This window comes from Anopheles bellator, chromosome 2, assembly GCF_943735745.2.
Source record: "Anopheles bellator chromosome 2, idAnoBellAS_SP24_06.2, whole genome shotgun sequence".
NCBI classification, from domain to species: Eukaryota; Metazoa; Arthropoda; class Insecta; order Diptera; family Culicidae; genus Anopheles; species Anopheles bellator.
Genome location: NC_071286.1, coordinates 52,852,640 through 52,867,789, shown reverse-complemented (window position 1 = coordinate 52,867,789; position 15,150 = coordinate 52,852,640). Strand labels below are relative to the sequence as shown.

At 49.1% G+C, this 15,150-nt stretch overlaps 3 protein-coding genes across 3 annotated transcripts in view; 2 read left to right on the top strand and 1 right to left on the bottom strand.

Moving 5' to 3' along the window:
- Positions 1 to 2,006: 2,006 nt before the first annotated feature.
- On the top strand, positions 2,007 to 5,081 carry LOC131208880 (lysosome-associated membrane glycoprotein 2-like). The gene is made up of 4 exons (XM_058201796.1): positions 2,007 to 2,275; positions 3,396 to 3,668; positions 3,757 to 3,990; positions 4,066 to 5,081. The coding sequence occupies exons 1-4, from the start codon at positions 2,215 to 2,217 to the stop codon at positions 4,398 to 4,400; spliced, it is 903 nt and encodes a 300-aa protein (XP_058057779.1). The 5' UTR covers positions 2,007 to 2,214; the 3' UTR covers positions 4,401 to 5,081.
- A 242-nt stretch (positions 5,082 to 5,323) lies between these two features.
- LOC131211485 (alpha-taxilin) lies at positions 5,324 to 7,992 on the top strand. Its single transcript, XM_058204973.1, has 5 exons — positions 5,324 to 5,456; positions 6,309 to 6,819; positions 6,887 to 7,033; positions 7,115 to 7,295; positions 7,358 to 7,992. Exons 1-5 carry the CDS (start codon positions 5,450 to 5,452, stop codon positions 7,787 to 7,789), a joined length of 1,278 nt encoding a protein of 425 aa, XP_058060956.1. The 5' UTR covers positions 5,324 to 5,449; the 3' UTR covers positions 7,790 to 7,992.
- Positions 7,993 to 8,958: 966 nt separating this feature from the next.
- The window catches only part of LOC131207706 (uncharacterized protein DDB_G0283357-like), a 49,695-nt gene continuing 43,503 nt past the window's right edge, over positions 8,959 to 15,150 (bottom strand). Inside the window, exons 2-7 of the mRNA XM_058200331.1 lie at positions 15,114 to 15,145; positions 14,729 to 14,825; positions 10,137 to 10,848; positions 9,762 to 10,065; positions 9,227 to 9,699; positions 8,959 to 9,157 (exon numbers count right to left, since the gene is read on the bottom strand). Coding sequence (XP_058056314.1) covers positions 9,045 to 9,157; positions 9,227 to 9,699; positions 9,762 to 10,065; positions 10,137 to 10,848; positions 14,729 to 14,825; positions 15,114 to 15,145 — 1,731 coding nt within the window. The 3' untranslated portion in view covers positions 8,959 to 9,044. The remainder of the gene's footprint in view (positions 9,158 to 9,226; positions 9,700 to 9,761; positions 10,066 to 10,136; positions 10,849 to 14,728; positions 14,826 to 15,113; positions 15,146 to 15,150) is intronic.

Genomic DNA, 15,150 nt, shown 5'->3' with positions numbered 1-15,150 from the left:
GTCACAGGTTTTGTTGCTGTTGTTGATTCCGTTGTTGTCGGCAAGCAATATCCGTAAACTTCTACACTAGCTCCAAGTCTTCGTTTGTATGGCTTATCCTTGATCATCAGATTATAACTGTTGATGCTATTCTGACTTACTACTAAATCAACATTCGACTTTCTTCGACCCGGCTTGGGGTCAGCAATTATGTACTGTATTCGCGATCCGATGTCCTATTGTGAAAATTTGAGTTCTTTTATGGAATATCTAGTGATAATGTTATAAGAAAACAGTATGCTAGCTTACGTGATCTATATGCAAATTTGTTGGGTTCAAACTGCCTCTTAAAACTTGGTCATAATAGCACATTATTAAACTTTCAGTGTACGATCCAAACGTTAACTCCCCGTTCACAACGCAACCTTTCCAAACCATGACTGCGCATATCAGCACTACGGTTTCCAGTATATTCTTCATGCCAGCGTAAGACGTAACGAACCACTGATGTCTGAAGTGCGACAAGAACTGATGAATTTTCAAGCGCGTGGAGCTTCTTTTATAAGTTGTCGAGAATGTTTCTTGTGAAAGAAGAAAAACTACTTTCTCTTGACTATCCCACAAAATTTAACTTAATCCTGTCTCATTGTTTTGGCTGCGTTTAAGTAACGGAAGAAGAGTGAGACCAAAAGGAATGGAGAAGAACTTGCCGTTCTTTTTGAGTTGCGGTTTTGGACAGATCATATTGTCACGTGTTGAGTGAGAAGAATAACCATGATATTGGCGCTTTGGAAGACGAAAAAACCTGTATTGTCAACTTCTTATCACACCCGCATTAAGGAAAAAATTATGTATGTTTGATAAATTTAATACTTTTTAACGTCCAATTAGAAAGGATGTGGACTCCACAAAAATACGGAGAAACTGTCCGTTGAACTATAAATATTAACATAAAACATGTCTTTAATAAAAGCCCAATCATTATTGCCTTTTGTATTGCCGCTTTAAAAATGTGTCATTTTATTTGATAGAATTTAAATTCAATGGTTCACATTGTGCACATGCAGTTCACATTATAATAATTCGTAGTATGGTTTCCTAGTAGAACTGAAAAACAAAAAAACATCCAACTCTAGAATCGAACATAATGAGAAGGCTTAAGCGTAAAAAATTACACAGTATCTCGCAATTAACCCGTATCGTACTGACCATTGAGATGCTCAAAACCTGTTTCATGGCGCTAAGGCAACAAACTGACCTATCTCAACCATTTCTTTGAGCTGCCACCGAGAAGTAAGTAACGTTTCTCCTTGCGGCCTCCCGTGCGTCGCACGTGTCGAGACCTGTCCAGTGTTTGGGATCGAATGGAATTCGCGGCCTTTTCACTTTCAAATCCACTTGATCCGTCATTCTTTCATTCATTTTTCGTCGTCACTCTTTCGCGCGCTATGAAGCGCGAAGAAATGCGAAGCACAACAAAAGCGTTTCGTTCTGCCGGCAAACAATCACATTTGAAGTTTAGTGTTTTACTAGTTCTTGCCACTTTCTGGGGACGTTTCGTTATGACCTCAGACAATTTTAACCAGTCAGCAAGATTTGAAATAATGAAGCATCAGAAATCAGGACGATAACTTGCAGCTGCACGAATTTATCAAAAATATGCTTTTTTTGCATTCCATTTCTCTCTATTTTCTCGATTAATCAGCAAATGCTTTGCTTTGTAATTTATTTACTAAGTCAAATCTATGGCAATTTAGTGAGCGATTATTCAGATTCAGTTTAATACATTCGTTCGTTTTCATTGTTCGATTGCCTGCCGATTCGAAATCACCATAAATCGCGGGTTTTGTAACCGATTTTGACAGATCCAATTCGAATCTCCAACCGTTTCTCAGCGCCGCCTAACAGAAAGTGGCCGAACCAACACGCCCTCTCTTACTCTATATCGTGCGCTCTTTCCCGCCAACAGAGCTGAGGCTTTTCAGCAGCTGTCACAAAACTCGGCTCAGCTGCGTATGGAAAAACACATTTCTTCTGCCGTTGATTAGTCAGATCGGACTTGGAGTTGATCGCGCAGAAAAGTTGGTTCCGGTGATAAGAGGCCGTGATTGTCGGTGAAGGATTCAACGTTCCGCGACTGTCATCTTGTTTCAGTTCGTAGCATAACTTTGCACGACGCACCGAGCTAGCAGCCTCGCCGCAGAATTAGGACTCTTCCTGTGAAACGAAACGAAAATGCATCCGCTTCGTGCGTCGTTCGTTTGCCTGCTGGTGGCAGGACTGGCAATCTGCAATGGTGAGTAAAACCCCCTCTTTCGTCGGACCACCTTTCCATCAATGTTTCGAGTGTCGCATTGTGTAACCTGGTGCCTGTGAACACGGAAATTACGGCGTAACTTGCGCTGTGAACGCTTCCCTTTTGGGCTCGCTTCGCCTGCTAATATGGCTTCCATTATCGCCCGCATCAATCCGCCGCTGCTATCGCGATAGATGAGGGAACAGCAAGCAAACACAGCCACTGGATGAGAGAGGGTTTCAGAACAAAGAACAGCAGAGTATGGAGGGGCGTATGTGGCGAGGTCGTGTGTGTGTATGGGCATCCAATTTTTGCAAATTTCATTCGGCCACTATCTCGCGCAATAGAACCAGCGCTAGCACCACCACATACGCCGCGCCAAAGGACGTCCGTACGTGTGTGCGTCAGCTGATTTTTGTTTGTTACTTGCTGCGAAGAAAATGCGTGATTGTCACCTTGTTACCACCTCCCAAACCGGTGACCAGCAGCGCCATGGTTTCACAAGAAGTTAATACGCAGCAACAGGAGAGAAACAACCGAGAAAGCATAGTTCTGTTTTCGAACGGCATAAGGTCGCCGCAAAGAAGGCGACGATGACTCAGATGTTCGCCATAGCGAAAAAAACAACATTGCTGAGCGAACAAAGCAGGCCCGAGAATCGATGTGCTTTGCCAGCTGTGGTAACATTGTTTCACTTTTTACCGCAAACGGAGCGCATCACGTACCGACTTCAATGTTGTACGTTCTGGAATGCGTACTCCGCTGCGTTCTTGTTTTTCTAGGAATCTTCCGATTCTATGTGCGGCCAGAGCTGCCACTGCCCGCTTGATAATGAGCAGCAAGCATAATTCCAAAATAAATGACCTAAGCGTAGCCGGTGAATCGCAGCACTATCAACGACGGCCGGGGGGAAGAAAGAGTGACATCTCCACAGCCCCTTCTGGTGACAGTCGAAGATTACAGCGCACCACCGGGAATGCAATACTTGTACTTGCGTTAATCCAATCGCAGACTGAAGCGCGTTCTTATCAGCGGCGGCGTCCCTATCTCGTTGCTAGTCCGGATTCAACAAGTACCCTGCTCATAATTCCATCTCTGTTCTATTGTTTGATTCTCAAAGCTCAAATCGAAACCACAACGGCGAAACCACCGATGCCAACACCGGAAACGACCACAACGCCAACACCCAGCCCAAACAATACCACCACTACCACCACGACCACCACCACAACCACGACGACGGTGGCACCGACGACGACCACAACCGCGGTGCCACCTACTCCGAAACCGGTGCCGGAACCGGAGATGGGTACGTGGAGCTACGCCGAAAGCAACCGAACCTGCGTCATCGTTCAAATGGCCATGCAGTTCAATTTGAGCTACTTCGACACCGGTAAGACCTTCCGCTTTTCCTGTCCCGTTCGCTGCCTGGCCAACGCATTCTGCGTGTGTTACTAACATCTCGCTTCTCTACTCGCCAGCCAACAAAACGGCCAACGTGCTGTACAACATTCCGAAGGAAGCCCGGGTCAAGTCGGGTGCGTGCATGAACTCGTCGGACTACATTGAGCTCAGCTGGTTCGGCAGCAACCAGAGCAACGTCGAGAACACTTTGAAAGTTGCGTTCGTGAAGAACGCGACCGAACATGAGTTCGCCCTCGCGGGACTGCAGCTCAACTTGCTGGTCATGGGCGAATCTTTCCCCAACGCCAAGGGTAAGCGATGGAAAGAGAAATAACACGGAAAGGGAAACGCGGAACTCAACCCCTGTTGCCTGTTACCATTTTTAGCGAATCAAAGCTTGCAGCTGACCAACAATGCGACGCTGTTCAAAACGCCGCTGCAAATGTCGTACCACTGCAGCAAGCCACAGCTGCTGAACATGACGTCCGCCACCGCCGGCCTCGGTCAGCCCACGGTGACTGTGACGAAGGTCCAGCTTGAGGCGTTCCACGAGAAGAAGGACAAAAACTTCTCGATCGCCAAAGACTGCGAAGCCATCGATACGCCCGACATCGTGCCGATCGCCGTCGGGTGCGCCCTGGTCACACTGATCATCATCATGCTGATTGCATATTTGGTGGGCCGCAACAATGTGCAGGGACAGGGATACCTCAGCATGTAAGGCGGGCGCGTACCTAAAAGCCATCCTGTTGTGCAGAATGTGGGTAAAGAACCAATAGAGTGTGGTCACTTTCTGTTCCTGCTGTTGTAGGGACGGTGTCCAGTTATTTTTTTTTCGAAAATAATTTCCATACCACACGATCGTATGTTTTTTTTTGTTTTGCTCAACCCATCGGATCAATGCAATGGCATTTTGGTGTTGATGCCGTTATCATCCCCCCTGAGCTTTTGTGATAAAAAAGGCTACTCGGATATTTTTTCTTTCACCGTTTAGTACACGGCCATACATTGGGTTTATTTTTATTTCTCATGCCCTTTGGGGGCCAATATTCAACCCGATCCAATTCGGAAAAGCATTCGCATCCATCGATTAACACAGAGCAAACCCCGAATGGGTGTTGTTGAAATTTTCGAAATTTGTGTGGTGAAGTTAGGCGTTAGGCATTGGGACTGGGTGATTACAAATGTGAAACGGTTAAAGCAAGTACAAGAAGAACCTTTACTGTGGCATTACAGTGCAACCATGAACATCAATTAAAGAAAATCTGGCTGCATTGGAAAGAAATGATGCGAAAAGGGCACACGCGGATACATTCATACGTCCGAGCACGGTTTTCGCTGCAAATATTGTCTGTAATAATAGAGTAATTTTTATGAAACAATAAATACACATTGAAACGTAGGAGGACGAATTGGCGAAATCCGGGAGCAGCGCAGCCTTTATTATCCGGGGCGTGGAGTCAGAAGAAATGTTGCCACTGCGCCGCTGCACGTTCTGTGTTGATCTTGGGTCGGAGTTGGAAACGGCGCTCTCCGAGCAGCAGGCGTGCTGCGATGTTTTCTATTTTTACATTGCGACGAGTTTCCACCGAATTGGGACCAGCCAGAGACCAGAGCGCACTCATTTTCTTTCCGGATGTCGAGCGGCAAAGTACGGCATCGTGCGTGCGCTCTGCAGCTGAACTAGATCTTGGGCCGGTCGATCGTGCAGTCGGGAAAACGGAACATTTGTCGTTCGGCTCGTCTTGTTTTATCGCACTGATATAAGCCATGGAAGGTAAGTGGGAAAGTTAGTGAAGCCGTTTACCAGGGAAAGTGCTGCAAGAAGCAGAGGAAGTCCAACATTCTTCCCAATGGATCTCGTGCAACCTCGTGCGGTGCCGCTATTTCGTCACGGCGCCCACCAACACATGGATGCGAATACGTGAATACGTTTCTTAGTGACCATTTTCTCACCGGGAACTCATTGTTTATTTATCAACCGTTTGATGCATTTGTGTTTTCCGGTTCCGGATCCGGCTTTTGTGCAATCTTAAAAAGTTAAAGTTCTGCAGCAAGCTTGATGTACAATTTCGCGATTTATGAATGGGGCGCGATGTAGTACAAGTCGATTTGTTTGTGTTATTATTTTTATTTATTTATTTATTTGAATTTTTTGCACCGAGTCGATCGGCCGATTTGTGCAAACTGTAATATTAGTTAAGTTTTGCCCTTCGACAAAATTGGCAACCGGCAGGAACCATTTTTGAACTCGATTACCGTCGGCAGCTCCATCTAGCGGCTCCTTTGCGAACCTCCGGAAGTGTATCGTTCCAGCCCTGCGTTGTTTGTGCGATGTAAACAAACACAGTCGGCGATGCCAAAAGCCGTGTGAGCGTAACCAAAAGGACCAACCATTTTAGGGACAAGTTCAGAGGATTTTTTGTAACTTCAGCACTGTTTTCGAAGAAAAGACTGCTTTTTTACTATTATTAACCACTTTGTACACGTCGTCAACTGCGGTGCCAACGTGGTTACCGGCGCGTGATTGACTTCATTGACAAAACAAGCAATCGATCCGGCGTGCAATCCGGTCACAGCTCGGATCTTAACTTATCACCTGCGCCTGTTTGTGCCATCATACCCGCAGACGTTGTGAGCAAACCGGCCATGGAACTGTCGAACGGGGAACCGCGCAGTAACGCCGAAGCCAAGAAGCTGCTGCGCGAGGACAAACAGCGGGAGGCGAAGGTTGAGGAGCAGCTAGCCAAAGCGCTCAGTGGGATGACGGTGGACGAGAAGTACGCCGTCGTCTACAAGCGGTTGGTGGAATCCGAGAAGGAAAACCGCCGGCTCTCGGCGCTCCACAAGCAGTATGATCGCACGCTGGAGGCTTCGAAGCGAGAGAAAGAAAATCTCATCCTCGAGCACGACAAGGTGGCGATGACCAAGACGAAACTGGAGGCACTCTGCCGGGAACTGCAGCGCCAGAACAAAACCATCAAAGAGGACAGCCTGGCCCAGATACAGCAGGAGGAGGAGCGACGCAAGCAGACGCAGGACAAGTTCCAGCAGTCGCTCAACGAGATCCAGGACGTGATGAACGAGAACAATGAGAAAAATCTGAAACTGAAAGAGGACAACATGGAAATGGCCAAAAAGTGAGTTTGGTAGTGCGCAACGGAAGTGCAACCAACCTTGATGGATCCTTCATTGCCCTTCTCGTAGGTTTAAGGTGATCCTGGAGCAGTACGAAAAACGTGACGAGCAAATGGAAAAGATGAGCAAACAGATGGAACTGGTGACGCAGTTGAGTGACGCGAAGCTGGCCAAAATGTCGATGGAGTCCAGCACACAAAAGGAACAGTTTCTGGCGTAAGTATGGCGCGACACTGTGCGAGTGTAAGCGGCCGACGCAATTCCATTGTTATTCTCTCATCCTACGGCTCCCGTTAGCGAAAAGAAGATTTTGTTGACGGAGTTGCACACGGTGAAAAAACAGCTCGCCGAGCTACATGCAGTCGAGGGGCACTTAAGGGGCCAGGTCAACATGTACTCCGACAAATACGGCGAGTTCCAGGATTCGCTGAAGAAAAGCAAAACCATTTACGAAGGCTACCAGGAGGACATGAAAAAGGTTCGACGCCAAACGAACTCATCGATGATGGAGACATTGCTTCTGATTGGTTGTTTTTGCAGATGTCGAAGAAAATGAAGACACTGGAAAAGGAAACGATGGCATGGAAGGCCCGCTGGGAATCGAGCAACGCCACCGTGCAGAAGATGCTGGACGATCAGATTGATCGAGAAAAGCACTTTACGAAAACGGCACGTCAGCTGTCGCAGTTGCAGAAACTGTGCCGCACCCTGCAGGCCGAGCGGGCCACCTACCTGGCGGCGCTGAAGGAAGCGAACGTTGCCCTACCGTCGGCGACAGCCGAGTCCGGGGCGGAAAATGCGGACGAAACGGCCCCCGGGAAGGAGCGCGTTTCCGATCGTTCGCTGCAACCGAAGGAGGAGGTCACCACCGAGGAGGTACAAACCAATGAGGACAATCAGGTGAACGGTCAACCGGCAGGGGCCGATACATCGCCCGTGGCAGAACAGCAGACAACGGCTACGGAAACGTAGTCCTTCTCGGAGGAGCGACTCTCCCGTTTTCCCATCTAGTCTTGGCCACACTTCTAACCCATACAACTTCTCTCAGAATAGGCTCTTCCTTCTGTTTAATTTATTGCACTCTGCTTACTATTTACGTCCTGTCCGCTCTTCGTACGAATGGTCTGAGCGAATGCGTTGGCATTCGTGTTACAATCTGAACACAGAAATAAACACTTTACCATGACCAACGCCTTTTGCCAGAATATTTTAGAGATTTGTAAACGGAAAGATTCTCAACGTTTTCACAGACGCACACTACAAATCGTTGTTTTAGTAATGATTTATTTAATCCATTTCTGCATTTTTCGTAGGAAACATAAACTTTGTACGACGCAAACACGCCATCAAAGCGCTGCAGTAAGAACGGACACCGCGTTTTGGTTTGGCTATCTGGTTTATTTTGCTTTCGATTTGTTTCACGTCGAACACGCACTAACGTCAAGAGACTTTCGTCTCACTACAGAAGGGGCCACTACACGCTCGTGGCTTCTAATAGCGGGGCCCGCAATCAGGGTTAGCAATACTACAGGACGAACTAAAGCAAACTGAGAACACAATTATTTCGTTACCTCTGCGTTACTGCTTATGTCTATACTGTCTCTACGGTTGTATCGCGTCTAAGCGGCCACCCGAAAACGCTCACACGTCGGTGGCAAACATTATCACTACACGGTTATCACTAGTACGTACGTCGTAGCCACGGCACGGCCCGGCACGAAAGTGTATAATTTTACTAATTCGAGAAAAAAAAACCCTACACATAAGCTACGCGAAAACCGGCGCAACAGCAACGACATCGACATCAGCGAAGTGGCCAAGCGAAAGCAAAAGATTCGGTCGTCCAAATTCGGGTTGGTTTCGGAAACAGTAGGATGCCCGATCAGTGTGTTGCGTCGTGTCCGTGCAGCTCGCAGCGCTACGCTCTATGCGCTCTAGCAGCAGCAGAAGCCTAAGTCTTACGTCTAAGCGCGCACATCTATCACGGCTAATTGTAAAATATTCTTCTACCATTCGTATTCGCTCGCGTCTAGAGCTTACTAATAGTTTTGATTTGCATCCCCAAACGCTCCCGAAGAGGAAAGGCCTTCCACTTCTCATGCTAATCCGCGTTCGCCGAACGCCGAGTACCGATGAACCGAAAGCCTTCACAACAGTGCAGGTGTGCGTGCGTGCGTGCGTGAAGAGTGGCCATCGGGCGAATCCTATCGAGGCGACGGACGGCTTCTTAGACCCTCGTTGGCGGGGTGCCCAGGAACGGGATGCGCTTCGGGCTCGGAGTGTTGCTGGTCCACTGGCGAGCACGGGGCGCCTGCTGCTGGCAGTCGGAGTAGGAACGATCTGTCCGAACGGAAGAGGATCGGCTGTTAGAAGCGATCTTCACCGCGCCGCCCCGGGTCTCTGTCTTACCTCTGAACTTCATTCCCTGCGATTCGTTGATGATGGCCGCCAGAGCCGGATGCTGGTAGCGTTCCCGGGGCGTGCCTTGACCGCCGTTACCATTCAGCACGTTGTTGTTGACGCTATTGTGCTGTTGGGCGCTGCCTGCCGTGCTTCCGTTGTTATTGTTCAGCCCATTGAACTGGGCCTGCAGATGGTGCAGGTTTCCGTTGCTACCGCCGGTGCCAGCCTGATGATGATGATGATGGAGATGCTGATGGTGCTGGTGGTGATGATGGTGGTTCTGCGGTTGGAATCCATGATGGTTGGTGTTACTTCCGCTGCCGGTGCTGCTATTGTTGTTGATGTGATTGTTGTTACTCGGACCGTTGCTGTTGCTGTACTTGTTCTGCTCGAAAAACTCGGCCCGCACCGAGCGGATCGAGTTCTTGTTCTCTTCGTTGTTGCGCGCTCGCAGTATCTTCTGCTCCTGGACGCTGTACCTGCCATCGGAAGAACCGTCGGACGTTAGAACCTAGATTGGGGCACTGAATCCCTCGCTTACCTCGAGCCGTAGCTGTTCAGATGGTTGTTGTTGTTGCTGGCGGCACCGTTGCCGTTGCCATTGTGGCCCACGTTGACGTACCCGTGCCGGATGCTGCTGGCCGGCGACACGAGCGTACCGCGCGACGAGCTGATGCCGGTGTCGGTGGTCTTGTCCTTGCCCAGAAAGCCGGCCCCGTGCGGATGGTGGTTGTTGCCGTAGGCCGACGCGAAGAAAAAGTTGTCCCGGCAGCTCGATGGCCGGTGGGTCGACGGTGGCGTATCGAGCCCACTGTCACACCCGGCGTAATCCAGATCGGTCAAAACTGCCACGATCGGGACCAAGAAAGTGAGTACAGCTGGGATCGCCTGACCAATAACTGACAATCATACTTACAGGAGTGGCGGCTACTGTCGTTGCCGGCCGGTCCGTGCGGTCGTCGGTAGAGATCGTCCTGGTCACGGTACCGGCCACCGCGCCGCAGCTCGACCTCCTCCTCCTCGAGGTCATCGTTCAGCGTGTAGCTGTGGTTGCCGTTGACGAAGTTGTCGGCCAGCTTTTTGAGCGGCGAGTACGGGAATCCGTTGTAGAGGCTGCCGTTGTGGCTGCTGTAGCCGTTGCTCGAGCTGCCCGACAGGTTGTGGCGCGCGTTCGGCACCTTCTTCGGCGTCGAGTGGTTCGTCAGCATCCCGCCGCACAGGCCGCCGTTCTCGGTGATCGAGCTCAGGTCCGGCACCGAGTCCGACAGCAGGATGTGGTTAAACCGCGGGCCACCGATGCCGCCGCCACCCTTCTGGTGGCGCGACATCAGCCAGTCCTCGATCGCACCCGAGTACGTGCCGCCCAGGCCGAGGTGGTTGCTCTGCAGCGACGCGGCCGAGACGGGGGCCGCCAGCGAAGCGCGCGATCGTGGCCCTTGCGTGAGCCGAAGAGCACGACGCCGCTCCTTGCTGCTGAGCGTGCACTCCTCCAGCAGCTCGAACCAGTCCTCCAGACCCTGGTCGCCGCGCAACAGGACACGACCTTCTCGCGACCCGAGAAGCAAGCCTATCGCGCTGTACGACCGCCGGTTCAACCACTCCACCTTCTCCACGTCGACAAGCTTGATCTGTGGGGCGAACGAGAAAGCGAAACGCATTAATTCCAATCGCAACGACCCGATGCGAACAATGTGACTTAATGACGCCACCCGGGAAATTCGGGGGTGACCCATTTTTTAAGCCCTTCCAACGGCATCCAGGAGCCACCGCGCTTCCGGAATTCGCTAGACTCAAAACTAATTACGACGATGATGGCAGCGGCGCGGTGGCGCCTAATTTTGCTCTATTGTTTCAATCTAATTGATGGGCTCATTAATTGGCTTGTTAAACATTGTTCGGTGCGCCATCCACTGCCATTGTGAGCACCGACTATAATTTATCGAACGCCACGGATATCAATTATTGCCCGGGATGTGGCCCAATGGCCAAACATTCTTCCCAATGGGCCGATAATTTGTGCAATGTTCGCGAGATTCGCCACATCAGCGTGAGGTGTCTTGTGCCGTTGGCCACACAATAACTGTGATAATAATGTAGAAAACAATGGTAATCCGCGGCCGCAGGAGAGGACCGAGCGTGGTTTGTTTCGTATAAATAACAGAGTTTTTCATTGCAGTTTTTTAACTAACTCTAGGGATAGGGTGAAAATGAGCAGTTAATACATTGAAAGGATTTGAAGGGAAACAATGATATTGAGGGAAAAATCCAAGTTTGATGAATTTAATCCAAACACTAGAGTACGTAGAACATTTTCCATTTGAGTTTAACCAGATGTGCTCCGTTTTGTACCGTCTTGAGGAGTAATTTGAATCTTGAGCTTCGTTTTGCTAAGAATCCTTTTGCCATTCTTTTTTGATGGAGCTTAGCCATGTAGCTTTTAAATCAAGAGATACGGTAAATTTGTTCCAATGACTCTTTATTGTATGCTGTTTATTGTATAGTAGCTCTGTTCGCTTTGACAAAAGAAATCCAAAGTAGAGTTTAAACGCTACTTTCGATGCTGGCAACATCTCTAAGTGCGCTGAAAGTACGTACACCCCAAAAAAAAGGAAACTAAACTTCAATGGTTTAAAAAAGTAAGATTGCGGCACGAATTAAATATTCGATGTAGCGCTCCAATCAAAAGGAGGAACAACATTCACTGTCTAAGAAATACTCAACCTCAAAAGTGCGACTAGAAAAGGCAAACGAGTTATTGCGCTTACACGAAACGGTGGTCATTTTCCCAACATCAGGGGAAAATGTACTGGAAACCGCCTTCGAGTCGTGGCCCTAGGTCGTTTCAATCAGACTCGAACTACGTTCCTGACACTTCATTTGGTCCACTCAAGGCCTCTCCCGAGTTGCTAATCCAAAAGATGGTCACACCGAGCCAAAGTAATTCTTCCCTTAACCATTTGGATCATTTTCACTCATTTTTATCATTTGCTCAAACAATAACTCTTTCAACTACTCAACTTTTGACTGCACTTCCGCTGTGTGCTTAAAGAAATGGAACTCACTTGTTTGCTGGTGGCTCAAAACTCTCCAGTGATTCCGCAAACACCAGGACAACATAATGTTCCCATCTAAAGTCAATGGTCATGAATCGGTACGACTCGACCCGCGCGTCACGGGTCGTTGTAACAAAGGCATAATGTTGACACGGTACGTAATCGGCAAGGCAAACATGCGCCTCCGACCATCCTCCAATCCCGATCGCAACCGAGGCCACAACCCGAGATTTCCTTCCGGCCAAAGGCGGACAAAAATCCAACAATCGATAAGGGGATTAGGATTAATCAACCACCGATTGGTCCTGCGAGGATAACTCCGGCTGGCCAGGCGGCCCGCTTGGGCCAGATGTTAATAACCTCTCGGCACATTCGTGCATGATTAACACGCGGCACCGAGGAATGATTTTCCGGTTCCGTTTCGTGATTGAGTTTTTATTCCCACTGGACGGCCACTAGGACGCCATTCGGTCGGGTGCATTAACTGCGGCGTCCCCCCGATGGGCTTGATCCGGCTCCGATTCAGGCACGAGACCCGGCTTGACTCTCGAGGACGCGTTGCAATCGGAGAGCGTTGTATGCTAAACGGTGTAACTCTCTGCCCAACCGTAGCGATCCGTCCTGCGACGATGTTTCTGATTTTTCTCTTGGCGCACACACAAGGGTCGAGACGGCCAGACGATCGGCGAATCAATTAAAAGCAATTTATATGCACTCCATTGAGCAAACATTTGATTTTTGCAAGTGCAAAGCACTTAATTGCATTTCCACTCCCATTCCGGGGAGAGCGGCGAATGCGAAATGCACTTCGCCGTCTGGGACTTCGCCTTGCCACGGAAAAGGATGCGCGCCCTCGGTGCTTTCTTTCCCGCCTTTTGTTGGCCACTTCACGCGGCCCGCGGCACCGCGGACCAATTCGATCGTGAAAATGTGCGAAAATGAAATTTCCATCGCGCCCCCACGGTGCATCGGACGTGATGCAGCTCTTTGCATAGCGTCGCCGGGCGTGTGCATTGATTCCGACGGCCGACGGCCGACCGAACGATCGCACGTCCTACATTGCCGTGCCGTGGAAAGAAAAACAAGTCCCTGCTGTGCCGTTAGCGTCGTTCGGGCGCTGCACGTGCAGTGAATGTCCTTGCTGGGGCGAGGGCTCGTTGCAGCGCGCCCCCATCAAGGCACGCATTTAGAACAGGAAGTGCATATTGTCCTCCGGGCTGTTTTTTCTTTGTGTCTTAACTCGTCGTGAAACACTGCGTAGCGCTTTTGATCCCGGCGAACAGTGCACGGATCCTGCAGGACGCCACTCGAGCTCGGTGATTGTGAGACGTTCGATGGCCACGCGGATTTGCGGTCGTCGACACGAGCGGAATAGTTAATGGATTGGCATGTTTTATAGCATTCAAGCAGGTCCCGCAATCAGACGGTGTTTATGTTGCTGGCCTTACTAGGAATTGCTCTTCCTTTTCGAACCTTTTGTACGAAGCTGCGCTTTGGGAGAATTTTTTAGACCGGAAAGCGCGAATTTTTCACGGGCTTGGTTTCTAATGGAACTTTTACCTTTTGGGTAGGAAAATGGCAATAGTTTATAAACAGTTCGAAGTTCTTAAAAAACGGATTAACTTCAGTAATTGTTCTGCTTATTATTTATAGAAAATCTTGCAAACAATTTCTTCCGAATGCTAACCAGCAAAAAGAAATCGCTTCAAGACAAAACGTTGCTTCAAAGAATGAAACGTTATGAATTTTTGATAGAAAAGATTTTCTAGTTTCGCCTCCGATTTGATAATATTTAAATATGACAAACTATACTTTATGCTTTAAGTAGGTTAATTGCTAGATTAAACCTTATGCCATTTATTTTAACCACTTTCAACGACTGAGCATTTTAGTCTGCTTCAGAGTAAAATAATAAACTCTATTGAACGAGACGAGAAAATCCTTGAATGCTTGAACGGAAGTTTCGCAGGGAAACCCATCAATGTTCCCGGCCGAGAGAAAAGCTTACGACGGGTTTTCCTTTCGAAGACGCCATCGTTTCCCGAGAACGAATCCGCTTTCCATCCCCTGCAACCCGGCGAAAGATTTCCGCGGAACGCGACGACGACCATCATTAAGCGGCACAGGATGCCGACGTAAATCGGCTTTATTGAAAACTTCTGGCGTGGCTGAGCAAATATTTTGCCGTGCGTTTGACGCCACCGAACGAAACCATCGGCGAAACCAGAAACGGTCGGCTTTCGAACGTTCGATGGCGCTGCAAAAGAGCGATAGGATTTGCATTTCAAACTGCAACCTGCTGCAACATGCGCGGATGCGGTTCATCGTGAGTTAAGCCGATGCCCGGTTTGCGTGCAATAATTATGCTTCCTGCCGTACGGTGTGACGCTACCAGCATTGTTGGAATAGTTTCGGACCGCACCGAAACGGGCAACGCAACAGCGTGGACACTTACCTTAAATATAAACTGTCCCATGTCGGAGATCTTTTCCGACGCGGATCCGGTGGCTCGTTTGAAACAATTGAGATAATCACGTGTTAGGATGAAGTATCTGGAAATAAACATCAACGTTAATGCTTTTTCTCATTAGTACGGCGCGCAACACCACTCTTCTGCCGAGGACCGAGGACCGAATGGCCGCGCGCATAAACTCCCACCGGAAGTGGAAATTAAAACAGACACACAGACAGAGGCGCGCATTAAGTAACGTAACGACGTTGGGAGACGATGTTTTGTGGACATTTTCTGCAAAACATCAACCTCGGAGTGGCGTTGAGCGCGATTAAAGCGCGATTAATATCGATAAACGGTTGGCGCCGGATCGGACCGGAGTACGTACCTCTCCTTCCATCTGGAGAACAGCCTGTCACGCTGCT